The sequence below is a fragment of the Pogoniulus pusillus genome, chromosome 9 (genome assembly GCF_015220805.1).
Source record: "Pogoniulus pusillus isolate bPogPus1 chromosome 9, bPogPus1.pri, whole genome shotgun sequence".
In the NCBI taxonomy this organism is placed as follows: Eukaryota; Metazoa; Chordata; class Aves; order Piciformes; family Lybiidae; genus Pogoniulus; species Pogoniulus pusillus.
Genome location: NC_087272.1, coordinates 40,532,966 through 40,552,118, shown reverse-complemented (window position 1 = coordinate 40,552,118; position 19,153 = coordinate 40,532,966). Strand labels below are relative to the sequence as shown.

The 19,153-nt window shown below is 49.6% G+C and overlaps 1 protein-coding gene across 1 annotated transcript in view; it reads right to left on the bottom strand.

The window, feature by feature from the left end:
- Positions 1 to 18,829, bottom strand: part of TUSC3 (tumor suppressor candidate 3) — a 61,849-nt gene extending 43,020 nt beyond the window's left edge. The window contains exon 1 of the mRNA XM_064149355.1: positions 18,659 to 18,829. Coding sequence (XP_064005425.1) covers positions 18,659 to 18,781 — 123 coding nt within the window. The 5' untranslated portion in view covers positions 18,782 to 18,829. The remainder of the gene's footprint in view (positions 1 to 18,658) is intronic.
- Positions 18,830 to 19,153: the final 324 nt, after the last annotated feature.

Here is a 19,153-nt window from a genome sequence, read left to right as displayed (position 1 = left end):
AGCACTCCACACTGCTGGTTCAGCTCGGGCAGTAAGGTGGTCAGTGGCCTAGTTCTAAGGGACTGTTTCTCCAGCATCAGACCCTTCACCTTGCTGGGCCTGGATGTGCCAACACCTGGCAGTGCTGGCTTTGTGATCTTCAGGCAGACAGTTCAAGTTCATCCTATGCACCACCACTACTGCACAAGTCAAAACTCCTTCTATGCCCAGGAACACATCTCACAACTGCAGACTACCAAGGCATGTGTGACGTTAATGTACTCCTTCAGCCTGCCCTTTTCGAGGGGTGCTGAGGTATAGTAAGACACAACTTGGCTAAGGCAGTCTTGTAAACTAATTGTCCCTTATATTGCCTCTGTCTTTCAGAGATTCTCCCATATCTCCCCCATGGTTTCTTTATTCAGTTCAGCTTGCTGCAACTCATCTCACAGCACTCGGCAGCCTGGCCGAATCTGCAGGGCAGAACTAGGAATCGATGACTGGAAGTCGCTCAAGAACCGTCACAGCCTGTGTGCATCCCTCCCTCGCTGCACAGAACATCTGCTTCCAGGTCACCCTACTAACAGTGGGCTTATCTTTTAAAATAACCATGGACCCTGCTGTTTCCCTTCGCTTCTTCAGTGCCTGCTGACAGCAGCAGGCAGCCCAGACCCTGTGAAGGAAGGGCAGAGGCTTGAGAGTACACAAAGACACAAACCATTTCTCCTCTTCCCCCTCAAACCTCATTTTGCTGTAATTTTCTAAGGCCTGAGTCCAGAGTGTCTCTGAGAATATGAAAGTGACGTTTCTCTTCAGCTACACTGCTGCTGGCTGTTCTCAAACACTGCTTGTGATAGCAAGTTGAATGCTTCTCCGAACCACGCTACAGAACCAACTGCTCCCCTATTAACTCTATTTTGTTCAGCTCAAACTCTTCTAAAGTAAGAGAGGTACTAACAAGTCCAAGCCCAAAACCCAACCCCAAACCAAAACTAAACCCAAACCAGCCTTACAGAGCAACCCAATCATTCAGAATCAGGCTGCAGCTCTGTGCATATCCCAGCACACAGCTTACCTTCTTTGTATAAAATGAGGAGATGCTGCCCAGAGGAAAATGTAAATACCTTATGCAGAATGAGCCATTAAGAAAAACAAGACAAACTAGGAAAAAAACCTCTTCAGAATACTCTATCCACACAACCCAAGCAACAGAACACTGACTTCAAGGCTGAATATGAAGAAAGCACTCAGTGCTTATCAAGGCTGAAACTCCAGAGCAGCTTCACAGAATCACAGAACACTTGAGGCTAGAAGTGAGCTCAAGAGGTCTGGTCCAAACTCCCTGCTCAAGCAGGGCCACCTAAAACCAGAGGCCTAGGACCACATCCAGATAGCTTTTGACTATGTCCAAGGATGAAGACTCCATGACCTCTCTGGGAAATCCTTGCCAGATTTAAAGAGTTCATTAGATAATAGAAAGGGATTATTGACTGTGAGAGTGCTGAGACACTGGAACAGTTTGCCCGGGGGAGCTGTAGAGATGCTCCCTCTCTGGAAGCATTTATGGCCAAATTAGATGGTGCTTTGGAGCAACCTGGTTGAGTGGGAGGTGTCCCTGTCCGTGGCAGGGGGTTGGAACTGGATGGTCTTTAAAGTCCATTCCAACACAAGCTATTCTGTGACTCTTTAAGGTCAGTAAGAGCACACTAGTTAACTGTGCCACCTTCCAACAGCCCTTTTCAACTCCCATTGCACCTCAGAAACCTTGCACAGCCTGAGCAACCTGCACAAAGAGTTCCCCCACAGGCAGCTGCCTTTAAGAGCAAGAAGATCTTCAAGTACTGCACTGTCTCCCATGCCACCCTCAGACTGCCACGTGTCAGGTCTGCTGTGACAATGACTAGCAAAGTTAGCTGCCGAACAGATGGATAAGGAAGTCAAAGCCAACCCTTGCAGCTGAAGGGCAGGATCCAGTGCCCGAGCACTCGTTACAACAGCACGAGCCTCGAAGCCATTGGAAGGAAAACCCACACAAACTGGAGCAGCAGCTGCCCACAAAGAACAGCTCTCATCTATTCACCTGTCATTTAACATCAAACTCATTCACAACGACGACCTAAGAGGCAACTTCACTAACTAGTCAAAGACCAAGCGAGAAAAAGCTGTGGTAAGCTTGCTCCAAGAGGGGGAAGCAAGTGGGTGACACTGGTGGGAGACGAGCGAGAGGCAGCAAAGCAGCTCACAGCAAGATGCCACAAACGGCTGCGGAGCTCCTCGGTGTGCTCAGCCAAGGACCGGTGACAGTCGCGGCTGTCCACCGCAGCGGCGAGAGCGACTCGCTGCGCCACAGGCCCCAGGAGCGCCGGCCCTGGGCGCGCCGCGCAGGGGCCTCTCGCCGGCCCAGCCGGGGCTCAGCGAAGGGGCAGGCACCACTGACCGCCCGGTGCCACGCTGCTCCGGCACGGGCACACCGCCGGCTGCCCACGGCGGCCAGGGCCTCACTCCGCACTCGCTGCACACTAACGAACCAGTTCTTCCTACAGAACCGGGCTGTGCACGGCGATAAACTTCCTTCCTCCTCCTGGCCGCCGGGACGTGCAAGCCCTAAACTTCACCTCAGGGTAAGGTTTTCCATCTCTGTATTTAGGGAAAAAAGGACCAACGTCATTGTGCTTAGCCTAGAGATGAAGTGCAAAGTCACAGGAACTACCTTCAGACTTCAGAAAGGCATCGCAGACACCTCAGCTCCTCCCCACACATCTCCAGTGCAGGAACACATCAGCGACCACAGGCAGGAGAAAGCATCACCAGAAATCAGATGCAATTACTGCCCTAATCCCTGCAGAGACAGAGAACACTTTTCTCCACTTGGCAGAAACCCATCCTGGGAAGAGAACATCCCACGATCCGCTATCAACTTCAAGGTGCACATCACGTGTAAGTACACGAAGCACTCCTTTGAAACCTGCCTCCCTGCTGCTGCATGACTGCTGCTCTCCCTCTCCAAGGATGCAGTTCAGGTGAACCGAATTTACTCTGCAGGACATGGGAATTTTGCTAAGGGACACAGTTATAAAATGTCTGTGCTGGACAAAACCAGCCTCATGAAGATAGGTCTGAAACTAGAGGACTCTCCATCAGCCCTACAAGTGAGCTCTTTCACATACACTCAACCCAGCGGTCTGGCCTGCATGACATCACCCAGCTGCCTGCTGGGCAGGCTGCTTGGCTCGCTGGGCTCGGGCAGATACTCACCCTTCGGTTTTCTGGCAGAAGCTGAGAAGAGACACAATGCTTTTCTGACAAAGTACTGCTTTGCCAGAAGCCCTGCAAAGATGGAAGGAACAGCAGAGAAACGCAAGGAGTCCAAGGTCCCGCAACACGGGGCAGACAGGGCTGGTGGGCCAGATGCCTTTGGACCAGATCTTTGTGAAAGGAGGTGGGAAGAAGTAATCTGTAGTGTGACTGAGGCACTTTGCACAGACACAGCTGCGTCTCCAGGGTGAGTTACCATCATCTGTAACATCAAACCTTGTCTTCATACAAAAATAAATGCCCTGCTTGAGGCACATCTCAGTTTTCACTTCAAAATCCACAGTTCACACAAGAGGAAAAAAAATCACTCTCCTGATGGGTCCAAATAGCATCTGAACAGACTGGCAGAGAGAAGCAACAAGCTGCACCTGACAGTGCTCTGTCAATTCAAAGCCAAGATCCAACAAAGAGAACAAAGTTCAGGCAAAGAGGATCTTCCAAAAACGTGACCACAAAACGCTCTGCATCAGAGACCAGCCAATGGCTCTGGAGGGAAGGTGTGCTGCACCCAAGCCCTGAATCATCTGCAGAGCACACTCAGAGCAGGCTCCATTACACACTCATCTTTCTTCAGTCTGTCCTACCTGTAACTGCTCATTTTTCTCTTCATCCCCTTTTCCCATGGAAATGAATCAGAAAGAAGTGAGGAGAAGACCCTTGACTTACTGCCATTAGAACTGTAACATGGAGCACAGGGAACAAAATGCCATGGAATTTCCTCCTCTGGGAAAAGGAGATCCAGAACACATTCAGAAAGTGCTCTAGAAGTAACACAGGACAACCAACAATGGAGCACGAAAGCAGGCCTGGAGAATGGTCCAGAGGGTAAAAGTGCAAGGGATGCAAGCTTCTGCCACAGCCATGTCACGCAGCTGGACCATGTATTTAACACCTGCTATAAAGCTCAAGCGCCGAAGAGGAGACATTGAAGGCTGTAGCAGCACATGGCAGCTCTGCTAGCTAAAGCCACGCACACCTCGGACACTGCAGAATCCTGCACTGCTGCTCCATGCTACAGTGATGAACAACTTGCAGGAGGAGTTTTGTTGTCCAGAGTCTGAGCAGAATAGTTTTGCTTTTTTTTCTGCTCTTAATGAATTTTGCTCGGGGAATGATTCCAGTGTTGCTGTCGGTTACATAATCCTAGAGATGGAGCAGGACCGAACTGTGCAAGCCACTGAAAGAGCACAGAACAGAGACAGTTCTTGGCCCCAGCAGCCAGACAAAGCAGATCCATCTGTTACTGATGTCGGCACACAGAATACAAGAGACCAGGGTTAACAAGTCCCACAGCTGCTTCACCACACTGTCCAATGGCAGAACAGGGAGACGTTAAGTGCAGGAGGCTTTGCGAGGCTCTGAGCTTATGCTGCAGCAAAACCAAATTCCATCCAGGGATTCCATTTTTATTTTTTAACACTTAAATGGCTGAACAACCAGGAGGCTGCAGGATCACAAAGAGCAGGACGCTGGTAACACACCCAACTGCTGCAGTAGGAAGAGGAAGCACTCCTGTGTGGCTTTGGTTTGCTGCCCACAGCTGCAGAAGCAATGGGATGTCAGTGTCACAAAGGCTGAAGGAGCAGCGCTAGCACGCAAACAGCCGGCAGACATGGCAAGCAAAGCCTTCCTATTTCTCCAAGATTCCCTTCCATATTTATCAGCTGTAGAGCCCTTCTGTTTTATCCCTGAAGCCCTAATTACTGTGAACCCACACTGTCAGCCACCCTTCTCTGCAAGACTGCACCCCCTCCCTTTTTGGCAAACTTAATTAAATCTTTAATAAGCCAGTATAAATGTAAAGGCTGTGCAACACCGAGTATCACCTTATGCACAGTTATTGCATCTCTGCAAACCCTAATGGTATGGGAAAATTGATTTCAGGTTACCTGCCAAGCTCTTTTCTTGTAATAATTCCATCTGTCACTTCTGATGACAGGGACCTTACTACTAAGTACTGCCTAGATATAGTCTCCAGAACTTGGTGTCACCCCTATGGCCTAAACCACAGCCAATCACTTCTTCGGTGATTAATGTTCTTCTAATCAGTAAGGGAAATTAAGAGTGAAATCTGCCCACCCTCAGCAGGTGCACAGCCTGGTCTTCATGTTCTTGCTAACAAAACTGTACCCAAGCAGCTCCCCAACACCCAACAAGGCAGCAGTGTGGTCTGCCACCCTGCTCTGCTGGTACAGGAAGACAGCACACCACAGAAAATGAACTACAAAGCACTTACAAAAGCTGTGTGGGTTATGGGGAGTGGTAGCTGGAGCCACAAAGTGTTGTAATCACTACACCTAAACAGTAACAAATGCAAAGTAAATTAAACCCCCAAGTAAATGAACTACAAGTTAATGAAGCATCTTAGCACAAAATCTTACTTCACCTTCTGGCTGTCAAACCAAAACTGAACTTCTCTGCTAGGTGACAGACACAGACCTTGGTTAGGCTGTGGTCCAGGCCACCCCTAAAGTTTGCTTTTAGCCAAGGACTCTCTTCCAGGCTCTTTTGCTGAATTCATCAGGACCAAGCATTCACCACAGAGAGACCCTAATGGAAAACTAAATTAGAGTCAAGAAAATCAGAGGCGAAACCAGCTGAGAGGTGAGAGGTTATGAGTTGGTGAAGGGACATCCCTTCTCCCCAGGCATCCACTCGCAGACGCTGTCAGAGAAGAAACCACACACCTGTGAACTCAGCCTGAAGGAGCTAAGCCATCCTTGTCTACCTTACAGAGACCCCAGCTGAGCTGATGTTATAAGATATTCTAAGCATAAGGCAGTTTTTCACCACTGCCAAAGGAAAGTGGAAACAAATTCTCCTGGTGATTCCAACATGGCATATAAACCCTATGCTGCTCTGGAAAGAGCTCAGTTGAACTATTTTCACTCAACAGAGCACAGTAAGGGGACAAAAATCAGTTCTGAGAGGGCTCCTGTCAATAGATGGATAACACAAGAGGCAACAATTAAAGCTTAATGACTGAGAATCATCCCTTTTATAGATTAGTGCAGAGAGTGATCATGAGGAGATGAGAATCCATTACTGGCCTTGTACATACAGGACACTGCAATAAGGGCTAGAGAGGGAAGATCAAAGTACCTCCCAGAGATCACCTTTGTTTGGATTGTATTTCACACCACCTTCACTCAACTACTTTTCCTTCCTAAAAGAGACTTCACTGAGCTAATTCATGCAGCCTTTGCTGAATTTTCAGGGAACAAATACAAACTCCAGACTTACAAGTCACAGCGAAGACTTTCAAGCCAAAAAGTAGGAAAGTAAGGAATGTCCAAGCCAGCAGGAGGTCACAGAGTACAGAACTGTGCTGAAGCTGACTTCTTCACTTTGTTCTGGTCAGAAGGACCAGGTCCAACAAAACTAATGCAGCATTGTCTTTCAGACTAAGAAAATGTGAAAGATGAAAACAAAGGCTACAAGAAAAAAAAACTATCTAGATGATCAGAGAAATGTGGCACCAGGCAAGAACTACGGTGATGAAAAACACAGGAAGGAAAAACATCCTATGAATTAAAATGAAGAATCTTTACAGCAGGAGGAGACAGAAGGCAAGGGAAATGCTGCACTGAGCACCAACGTGGAGAGAAAGGCAACATAAAACAGAAACGAATGGAGGTGCTCTGAAGCCTGACTTAGAGCAAGATCTAAAGACAAGGGTTTTGCCAGAAAACAGACGAGTAGAACCATTTCTGTGACTGGTATCTCTCACTTCCCAACTACAAAGCTTTGCTCTGAGCCAGGCTGATGAAGCTCTAGCACATTTGCAATTCCTTGTACATTAGGGGTCAGACAGGAGCACCACACAGCTCTTCACGCAGGGATTCCTTCCACCGCACCACCACCTTCCTCGGCAGGTCATTCGCTAGAATACATAGGATGTGGCACAGCCTAAATGAATGAATGGACTCCGTGGTTCAGAGGAGGTAGACAACCTCTAGGGAGAGGTGAGGCCCTTAACCCTTTCAACACAAAGTAATCACTTTGTAGGTTCAGAGCTGTTTCTGAGTAGTTTAAGGAAAAACTACTCCCAGACACCAGCAGAAAATGAAAGGGTGCAATTAGCAAGACTTAAGCAGCATTTCGTTGTTGAATGATATATCCAGACTGTGTAAGTGGCCAGGAAGCTTTAATATGAACCCTAAAGGGTTACATGTGTTAAAACTGGTTTAAACACCCATGCTCAGCAGTGACCTGTGCGTTGAATATTAAAACTTCGGGTACTTTGTAGCACACTGAGGTCTGGCAGTGGCATTAGCACCTGCATTATGGGAGTGAAAACTTGGGGGATGTTTACCGCAGCAACACTGGGCTCCAGGAAGAACATGCAGTCTGTGTCAAGTTTGGACTTCTGCCACCTGAAATGGACTTTCCAAAGTAACCTAAGACCAACTCTCTACTGGTCTATCCACTTTCCCTTCTTGGAAAGAGTGCCTATAGACCTAATGACAAAAGTCTGTTGAAAGCATGGCTCTGAAGCCATTTTTAAAGTACACCTTTAACTCTCTGTAGACCTGAGATTCGCTGAAAGGACTGCAGTAAAACAATCTGTTTCCTCCAGAAAATGTTTACTATCAAAGCAGTTCATTTAATCCAGCAAAAGTTCTCTTTTCACTTCTTGAGAGGTGAACAGCCTTCAAATAACTTTGGAAAACAGAGCTGCTGCAGCAGCTAACAAACTTCTAACTCTCCCTGGTAGCCAAGCAAGGCTGAGTTCTGCATGAGAGCACAACCCCTTCACTACTCAGGAAAATGATGTGGCTGTAACTGAGCAGCTTCAGCTTGATTTCTTCATCACTTCAGCCTCACGTCAACAGACTAATGCACTAAAAGCCATAATTATATCACTTGAACATGATGGGGCCAGAAAAAGGCAATTAAATATGAAAATGTTACTTCCTAAGAAACTCCTTGGGTATGCAGTACAGACCTTGACTTGCAGCCTCTGCAGCACAGCCCCCTAGAACAGCCTGGTAGCATCACCGTGCTTGTCCTGAACTGGTGATGGGGCTGAGGATGGAAACATTGTTCGGAGGGTGGAACCATCTCCGTCAGGAGCACTGGCTTTGACACTTCAGGCTGTTAAATCTCCACTAAGAGTATCTTAAGTGATAGCCTAGAGTGGGTTGACTTTAGCCCTCCTCGATTTCTGCCGCAGCTCACTTACAAATGTGTTCTACATGACAAACTTTTGGCACTAAACTAAACTCACCAGCTTGGGTGCCTCTCCTCCACCTGCCATTCCATTAAACCCAGGTCAAGTATGGGGATATTTTGCTCACCTATAAGCTAATTCAAACATCACTATAACCTTGTGTTATCCTCTTTTGCTTGGTATCTGCAGACGTACCACAGTTAGACTAAGCCAGGCTGAAACAGGCGACTGCAGAATGTGACTCCGTGATGAACAGGAACCAAGGCCAGAGCCAGCAGTGGCAGATTTCAACAAGCGTCTCCTGCCTGCCAAGTAATTACAACCCAGATTTTGTGTCATCTCTCTTGTGTCCTGGGAGGAGAAATGGGTTTGAACTGGCAGAGGGAAGATTTAAACTGGATGTTAGGAAGAAGTTCTTTCCAGTCAAAGTGGCGAGACACTGGCACAGGTCGCGCAGACAGGTTGTGGAGCACAGAATCACCCAATATGATCTTTGATCACACATTAGGTGATTCTGTGCTCCACAACCTACCTGGAGGTGTTCAGGACCAGGTTGGATGAGGCCTTGAGCAACTTGTTCCAGTGGGAGGTGTCTCTGCCTATGGCAGAGGGTTGGAACTGGCTGAGCTTTGAGCTCCCTTCCAACCTAAACCATTCTATGATTCTTTCCTCGGCATTCTTGCAATACACAAACGGCCTAGAACAGCAAAAGAAAAATGAGCAGCTTATGTCCTCTGCAAGGTTGCCACTACTTCTAACTATTGAATGGCTGGCACTGGGAGCACTGGCCACGGAGCAGCCTGACCTCCCTTCCTGCAGCCACCTACATGGGCAAAAGACAGTGACCACTGAGGTCACAGCAGCTGAAATGTCAAAAGTGAGCAAGCTGAGGTTATCCTGAAGAACTCTCTCTGCTTGGAAGTGCCCTTGGCTTCCCTCGCTGCCCTCCGTGTGCTCCCTGACTTGGAGGCTTGGCAAGCAGCACCCCTGTCCAGACGGCAGCAAGTGAAGCTCCTTGAGCAGACTGCATCACAACGCTGTGCACCAAGCACTTATTGCATTAAGCAGAGATAGCTGTGGGCAGCTGGGACTTCCCGCTTTGGAATGATCAGCATTCAACTAGAAAATTAGCTTCCCTCTTGTGGCTGCTCCGTGGTACAGTGAATCCTGCAACCTCTCCGGAGACCCGTGCTGTGCATGAGGACAGCCTGGCTGGATGGGTACCAGCCAGCAACGGTGTGCAGGACAACAGAGCTGCTGCTGAAACCTCAACACCCTGCAGCATTCTGCTTCCAAATAACTCTAAACAGGACGGAGCGTGGATTGGTGGCTGGAGGCATCACTAGCAGTTTATGTCCGTACCAGAATCCAGTCCACAGAGTCAGAGACCACTGCAGAGCGCAAGCAATGCATTGCAGGGGGAACAACCAGTGCACCTCTGAGCAAGAGCCTGCTTCCTCAGCTCAAACAACAATGCAGACTGCCTTAAGAGGATCCAAGCACCCAGACAAGCAGACAAACCTTCATGGTACTTTATGTGAAGCAGGATACCACTTCCCAGAAAGGTGGGACCCCAGCAGTTCGGTGTCCCAGGCACAAAGCTGCATTGAGATGTCAGAGATGTCACACTGCATTGAGAAAGTCGGTCCTGCTGCCACTGCTATCTGTTCACAGCACACGAGGACTTCAGAGTGCCTCCTGGCCTTGCACAGAGTGGGCTAAAACACAAGTGGCAAATCAGATGAGCATTGCTCTTCCACAGATACAGAACAACTTTGGATGACTATTTCTTTTAAAGAAATGAAACCAAGCCAGCAGCCTCCAGAGCCAGTGACACAGGAGCACTGTATGTGAAAATTCTGCACCAAAAGCCCCATTCCCCACGAGGGCTCAGGGAAGCACTTTGGCCATCTAAAGCATCTAGAGCTTCAGAGATACAGGAAGACCAAAACTCACAGCTGTCAACAACCAGGAAAACGCTGTGTCATAGAGAGCAGGGCAGAAGGCTGTGTGCATGTGCAAGTGTGCATGTAAAATACACACAGACATAAAAATCTATCTGTATTGATCATTTCTCCAGCTTAGAGGAAACAAAGAGAAAAACGAGAAAGACTGGCGTGCATTTTAAGTGGAAAATTATTAGCACTGCCCCAAACCAAATAAAGCACAAAGGAAATGAAACTCTCTGACAGTATCTGGGAATTGTCCAGCAGATATTAGTAATGCTTTATCTTGGCTTCTAAGCAAATTGCCCACTGAAGAAGCTAATGCCCTGTTATCAATAAACAAAGCTTGGAAGGAGCTCACAGATGAGAGCTTTTATTCACACCTAGCTTAGAAATCAAAGTGTCTCAACAACAGCAGGAAAATATTTACACAGTAGCTTCAATATTAATGCACCCAACTGCCAAACAAGTCCTTCTCCACCCACTCCAAGCACTGCCACATTGTCAACAACAGAACCTTCCTGCCAAGGACAAGTTAGAGGCATAACACTCCTGCATCTTGAATCTGGATTAAACCTGCTAGGACTGACATCCTCTCTGAAATTCCAGTGACATTCCTGCCACTCACTTCATACTTCAGCTGGAAGTGTTGGGAGCAATGAAGCTAAGAAAGCTCCCAGTGAAGTGCACTAAAGCTGAGCCAGCACATGGCCAAAGGCACAATCCAGGAGTGCACCACTCAGGAATGGGGTGCAGACAGCTCAGCTCTGCCAGCTCCTGTGCTCTAGCAGACTGAAGGACCTGTACTTCAGAACACATCTGATCGCTCAGCTGCTCTTACTAAGCTTCCTACTCTTCTCTCAAGCAGGGTCAGGCTGTGTTTCCTGCAGCACAGCCCAGCAGGACTGAAGCACTCCTGCTGCCAAAACAGCACTCTTAGAAATATCTTTATCTGCTTCCATGCTCTTTAATAAACTTCCATGCAATTTGTGTGGCAAATTTCACAGGTGTTTTACCACAAATTCAGATCAGCTGCTCTTGGAAAAGAGTTGCTCACCTTCCATACTCCTGCGGCAACTGGGAAGGCTAAGGCCTTGCTGGAACTGAACCTTGCAGGGGAGGTCAAGGATAACAGAAAGGTCTCCTCCAAATCCACTGCGGGAAAAGCTAACGCTAGAGGCAATGCAGGCCCCCTGTGGAATGAGGAGGGTGCCTGCCGACAGGGGGACACGCAGAAGGCAGAGCTACTAAATGCCTTCTTTGTCTATACTGCTGGAGACTGTCCTCAGGAGCCCCTGACACCTGAGGCACCAGAGGAAAGCATGGCAAAAGGAGTCTTCCCTAGTTGATGAGGACCAGTTAAGGAACAGCTGAGTGATCTGCATGTCCATGAGTCCTTATAACAAAACTCAGTGTGTATGCAATGCCACCATCAGGGTCCTGACGGGATGCACCCATAGGTGCCGAGGGAGTAGTAAAAGTTCTTGTAAGGCTATCTCAGAAAGGCAAGGTAGAATCTCCAAGAGATTGCTGCATACAAGCAAGCTAAAATAAACAAACCTCCTGCAACTCCTGCCAGCTTTCCACAGTTCTGTTTCCCTTATGCACTCCTCTGCATCCCAAGAGCGTTCCACCAAGTAAGAAGATAGAAGGTGTGGGTTCAATAGGATCCTCACCACCAGGGAAATACTCAAGGCCCAGATCTCAGGAAAAATCCCCAAGCCCATAGCCATGCTTGCAGCACCTTACACACAACCAGAGGATGTGACAGCCTAGCCAGATCACAGCACCACCAGCAGGCAATACTCAGGAGGTGACATCCCTATTTTGCTGCTGGTTCTCATTTTTCAGGACCACGTAGATAATCCTGACTGAACACCGAGAGCAGAGCTAGCACCATCACCTCCTCCTGCACTCAGCACAGCAACTTAACCAGGACACCTGCTCCATCAGGAGATCCAGGGCAGCAGATGGACAGTGCAGTCTTACAGGTCTGACCTCAGCATCCAAACTTCAGAGCAGGACAAAACTGCACAAACATCCTTCTGCGTTTCTCATGCCCTAGTTCAAGACCACTGACTCTGCTGAGTGCTGCTAGTGCAGCCTCTGCTGAGCAGCCCAATTCCCTCCATCACCAACTTGCTGTATTAATAGTTCTAATTACACCTGCTTTCAGATTTATTAGAACAAGAGGCCTAAACCAAACACCAGCTAAAGTTCTGATCATTACCTTAGCCAAAAAAAAAAAGTGCTCTTCAAAACCCTTTTTAGGATAAAGAGAATAAATCTGAAGAACCAGAACAATAACAACAACCCCAAGGTTCCCCCACTCTGACTGTACTGCCTGACTCCTGCAGAGCACTCAAGAGCTCAAGCAGATGCAGTCTGTATTGTCCGTGTGCTGCACAGGATGTGCTGTACAAACAGGGAGAGAACAGAACAGGGGAAGAGATCAATTACACCACCGATCTGTCTTGTGTCAGTGAGGATGCCAAATGGGGACAGCTGGGACAGGAAAGTTTCAGTAATCCAATTAGGAAATGCTACCAGGCTGCTGCAAGCATCCTTCAGTTCACCTACTGCATGTAGTCCCTGCAGACATCAAGGTCTTCCGGACAGATTAACTGCTGGTTAATTCTGGCAAGTTCCCCAAGGACTCGACTCAATTAGCAACAGACTAGGAAGGGATAGAGAGGTTTTGGTGCTTGTAGAAACAAGCTAAACATAAAGAACTCTTCCAAACAACTTCCCCCCCGTTCCTTCTAGGGCAGGGTTGAGAAAAGCCTTCCGAATTGCCTGGGAAGAGTTTACATGTTGGGGCATGACTGCTCCCTTCCCAGGGCAGCCGTTTGAAAGCTTTAAGCACTGAGTGGAAGAACTCTTCCCTCTCCGCTGCATCGACAGACAAGATGGCAAATTACACAAATGGATATAAACCCTCCACTTAAAATGCATCTTTAAAGTGGTTTGCAGTTGGATCTATAGCCAGGACTGAGCTTCCCTTCCCAGATTCAACCTTTGCTACCTCTCAATTTTTAATGAAGCTGTCAAGAGGAGTCCTGCATGCTGTTTCAAGAGCAAACTGCTCCACTCTGCAGACCAATCCCAACATTTTAATGATTAGATGATCAAAAAGGCTTTATTCTCCAGTTCAACATTAAACAGAATTTCAAGGGATCAAGAGAATAAACTCTTTCTAAGTCTTAATTATCACTGCATTGTTAAAATAGTCTGAAGGCCCCTGAGAGACCAGGATTGGTCTGGTCTACTGCAGGTGCCACTGACCCTCTGCTGAACACTCCTCAGCCAGGACACAGCTTTTCTTTCTCTCCACTTGCTCTGCCACATTGCACATCCCTTCTTCCTTTCAATTAACTATGCAGGCAGAGAAGAATGCTGCATATGATTGAGAACAGCCCTTTGCCTTATGGATCAAGAAGGCTTTGCTTACTCTGGGCAGGCCCTGCCTCTGAAAGGGTGAGCATTTATAGAGAAACATCACAACCCAGTAGAGCAGGAAAGGAATGTGGAAGCAGAATGTACTATCCTGGCAGCAAGGGAAGGCACACAGGACTGATCAGCAGGAACTTCAGTCAACAAGTCAGGCTCAATACCTGAAGGGAAACAGAACAAGCGCACAGGATCCAGAGACAAGAGCATCCTGTTAATCTACCAGTTAATTTCAGGTGAAACAGAGGAAAGTATGTTCAGGACTGAAGACTCTCTCAGGAATATCATCACACAACACTCAAGGCCCTAAAAGAACGACACAGTGCCTTCTATTCATAAGAAAAACATAACCCTGGAGAAGCTGTCAAACACTACTGTTAGTCTCTAAAGGGTGCAGACTCCACATCAGACAGTAAACTTCATAGTCATGATTAAGACATAACAGGATCACATGGAGAGGTAGGTTAGATCTTTGGGAAACAAGTCCTTGTCACAACAGCACTCAGTAGTAGGTTACCTAAGATGTGAAGACATCCCCACTAAAGGCTCTGTGAGCACAGAATCTGCCAGGAACAACAAAAAGCATGGCTGATCTTTGGGATGAAGGATCAAGATTGCCCTCCCAACCCTACCTTCTAACCTTCCTCACAACCCCTGTAACTTCTACACCCACCTGGGGAAAGGGTGAGAGACACAGGAGGAAAAGATAAGGACGACTGACAGAGACACAAGTCTTGAAATGCAATTCAGAAATACACAGAGCAAAGCAGGACATGACAGCAGAGCTGGGTTACTGCAATGCTCTTCTACAGCACCACCACGTTTTGGAGCACGTTTTTAAGACCAACAAGAGACTCCCACTTGAACAAAGGTAATATGGTGCTCTAGAAAGACAGCTTCTCTGTGCCAGGCTTAGCAATGACAAACTTACCTATAGCTACTCCAGTTGCTTATCTGTGGTTTAATTCAGCCTTTGAATCACCCATCTGAAAGCTCAACTTCACTCCCTACAGAAAGTACTTCTGTTACTGTAGCAGCAACCTCTTCTTCCTATGTGTTTCAGTCAAACCTTATTTATCTATGGAAATAGTCACGGGAAGCAACTTATAACTGTGATGCACAGGACACACTGCAGCTGTGGGCAGTACAAAAAGCCACCCAGTATTCTGCCTGTATGAGCAATATTGAGTCCGTGGCATTAACAGAGAAACATTACATGGGAAAAGAGAGACAAAAAGATGAAGATGAGTTGTTAGCTAACTGACTGAATCAGTTAACAGGGAAAAGAATGACTAACAAGCTCTACAGAGGAGGAACACCAGCAGGAACTGCAGTAGCAAAGGCCAGGTAAGGAAAGCCAATGCCAGTGCTCTTATGTGCCACCTCTGCAGTAGGGCTGGTTAACTTTATGGAAAGTAACTGCAGATGTCCACTTTAGTTTGCCATTATTTACCTGTTGGGGAAAGATTCCATTTCAAAAGAATAAAGATTATTTCAGCTATCTTGGTAGCACAGCTGGCACTCCACATGAAAGCATCAACACAAGTTGCAATGCCAGCACACTATAGCAAGAGAGAATCAAGAGTGTCAAACACTAAACACAGCCTACTAAAAAGCCCTAGTAAGGTAAAGGTTTGAGAAGTTCATTACAGCAGAAGTGCACTACAGTACAGTCCCCCTCTAATCCATGAGGAAGCAGTAAGGGACCTGCTGCGTCATTTGGATCCTCACAAGTCCATGGGACCGGATGGGATCCACCCTAGGGTGCTGAGAGAGCTGGCAGGTGAGCTGGCCAAGCCACTCTCCATCATTTATCAGCAGTCCTGGCTCACTGCAGAGGTCCCTGAAGACTGGAAGCTGCCAATGTGATACCCATTCACAAGAAGGGTCGTAAGGAGGAGCCAGAAAACTACAGACCTGTGAGCCTGACCTCAGTGCCAGGCAAAGGCATGGAACAGGTCATCTTGGGTGCCATCACACAGCACCTACAGGATGGCCAAGGGATCAGGCCCAGCCAGCATGGGTTTAGGAAGGGCAGGTCCTGCCTCACCAACCTGATCTCCTTTTATGATCAGGTTCCTGCCTGGTGACTGTGGGGCAGGCTCTGGATGTAGTCTACTTGGACTTCAGCAAAGCCTTTGACACTGTCTGCCACAAGAAGCTCCTAGCCAAGCTGGCAGCTCATGGTTTGGACAGATTCACTCTGTGCTGGATCAAGAACTGGCTGGATGGCAGAGCCCAGAGAGTGGTGGTGAATGGTGCCACATCCAGGTGGCAGCTGTCACTAGTGGTGTGCCCCAGGGATCAGTGCTGGGCCCAGTCCTGTTCAATATCTTTATTGATGACCTGGACAAGGGCATTGAGTCCAGCATCAGTAAGTTTGCAGATGACACCAAGCTAGGAGCAGGTGTGGAGCTGCTGGAAGGTAGGAGAGCCCTGCAGAGGGACCTGGACAGGCTGCATGGGTGGGCAGAGGCCAATGGGATGAGATTTAACAAGGCCAAGGGCAGGGTTCTGCACTTTGGCCACAACAACCCCAAGCAGTGCTACAGGCTGGGGACTGAGTGGCTGGAGAGCAGCCAGGGGGAAAGGGACCTGTGGGTACTGATAGATAGTAAGCTGAAGATGAGCCAGCAGTGTGTCCAGGCGGCCCAGACAGCCAATGGCATCCTGGCCTGCATCAGGAACAGTGTGGCCAGTAGGACGAGGGAGGTTCTTCTGCCCCTGTACTCAGCACTGCTCAGGCCACACCTTGAGTGCTGTGTCCAGTTCTGGGCTCCTCAATTCAAGAATGATGTTGAGGTGCTGGAAGGTGTCCAGAGAAGGGCAACAAAGCTGGTGAGGGGCCTGGAACACAAACCCTATGAGGAGAGGCTGAGGGAGCTGGGGGTGTGCAGCCTGGAGAAGAGGAGACTCAGGGGTGATCTTACTACTGTCTACAACTACCTGAAAGCACATTGTAGCCAGGTGGGGGGTGGCCTCTTCTCCCAGGCAACCAGCAACAGAACAAGGGGACACAGTCTCAAGTTGTGCCGGGGTAGGTATAGGCTGGGTGTTAGGAGGAAATTCTTCACAGAGAGAGTGATTGGCATTGGAATGGGCTGCCCAGGGAGGTGGTGGAGGCACCGTCCCTGGAGGTGTTCAGGAAAAGGCTGGATGAGGCACTTAGTGCCATGGTCTGGTTGACTGGATAGGGCTGGGTGCTAAGTTGGACTGGATGATCTTGGAGGTCTCTTCCAACCTGGTTAATTCTATGATTCCTGCCCACTCTTTCCAGAAAGAGGCCAAAAGAAAAGCTACAGCAAAGGTGCTCTTTTTTATGTAGACACCCAAGGAATTTATCTCAGTGGTTATTGTTTAACTTGACAAGACCACAAAGTCAGAGCACCATCAAGAAACCCAATCAGGGATTTTACATACTAACTCACAGCATATCCTCAGCTGGAAGGGATCCGCAATGATCAGAGAGACCAACTCCTGACTCCACACTGGGCAACTTAAAAGTTAAACCATGCTCATTTCCCTGGGGAGCTCGCTCCAGTGCTTGACTGCCCCTCTGGTGAAGAACATTTTCCTAATACCCAATCTGATCCTTCCACGGCTTGAAACGATTCCTGCCAGTCTTGTCCCTGGACACCAGTGGGAAGACAGCAGCACCTCCCTCTCTGCTCCTCCTTGTATTTAAGTTCTCTGGCCATAAGCCTTGGTTACCTGCATAGTTCTTTACAGGAAAACAAACACAAAACTCCACCGTCCTTCTTTTTATCTGAGCAGATGGTTCAGAGGCTCTGCAGGTGAAATTGTTACTCTTCTCCACCAGCACAAAGCAGAGGGCCTCCGGCAACGCTTGAAACAGAAACAGTGTGAAGAACTGACAACGTAATTCTAGAGTTTGGTAAAAACTTGTCCCTCCCCTACACTAAGTTAGAGAGAAGCAGTAAAGAAACTTTGACATCGGCACAGAGGGTGTAAGAACCTGGCCTGGCATCAAGGGCCAGCCAGGGAACGACATGCAGTACCACTGACACCTGAACGAGCAGGCGTTTATGGTACATGGTTTTGCACATATCCTTATTTCCAACAGAGGTTGCTACGGCAGACTGCTGCTACAGAGGCTGCATTAAAACTGCTCCTCTCCTCCACGTCTCTCTTCCTCAGAAGCCACCTCTAGCTATCGGCATTTGCATCAGCACACAGATGCTGCCATCGCTTCAGCGCCACCGACGGGCACTGAGCATTCCTTTTGGCTGGCACCGCAAATGTGGGACTCCACTCTCCTCCCGATGGCTTCTCAGCGCTCCTCACCCCTCCTCACCCTCGGATGGCTGCTGACACGCCCGAGGCCTACACCGAAGGCCCGCCGAGTACAGGACAGCGGCCTCTGCCCTTGATTGCTCACAATCAGGGAGCGGAGGGCCCACGACAACGCGTGGCACCCGCCTGGGCTGGGACATCACGCTGGGGACCGCGAGTCCGGTGCCGCAGCCTGCCGCCGCTGGAGGGGCGGCGCTGGCTGCGGCTGCCCTGGAGACGCCGCCGCCAGCCTCCGGCCATATTCCGCGGGGCCGGCTGAGCGCCTGGCCGGCGCCCTCCGCCGGGCTGGGGAGGGAGGGGAGCCGGCGCGGCGGCAGCGGGGCGCGCCGTGGCCGCGGCGGCAGCAGTGCGCGGGAGGAAGGGCGAAGAGCGCCGGGCGTAGCGGGGCTCAGCGGGCACCCGCCGGCGAGGAACCAGCAGCGCGGCAGGGCAGCCCCAGCCCATCATGGGGGCGCGATGGCAAAGAAGAGAACGTTTCTACCTCCTTCTTTTTCTGTCCTCCCCCGAGCTGGCCGCAGAGGAGGAGGAGGAGGAGCAGCAGCAGGATGCAGCTCCCGGCCGGCAGGTGCAGCAGCCGCCGCGATGCGCCGGGACCCAGCGCCATATTCCCCCGCGCCCTGCCGCTGGCGGGCACCTGCGGCGCCGCTGCCGCTTCCTGCCTGCTGATTGGGCCGCGCTCCGGCCAATTGCGGCGCCGCTGCCGCTCTCTGCCTGATGATTGGGCCGCGCTCCGGCCAATTGCGGCGCCCCGACCAATTGCAGCGCCGCTGCCGCTTTCTGCCTGCTGATTGGGCCGCGCTCCGGCCAATTGCGGCGCGCCGGCCGCGGCTGTGCTGGGAACGGGAGTCCTGCCGCGCCCCTAGCGCCGCCGCGGGGCCCCGCGCTCGGCCGGTGTCGGATGCGGGTCATAGAGTCCCAGAATGGCCTAGGCTGGAAGGATCGTCCGGCTCCAACCCCCCGCCTAGGCAGGGACGCC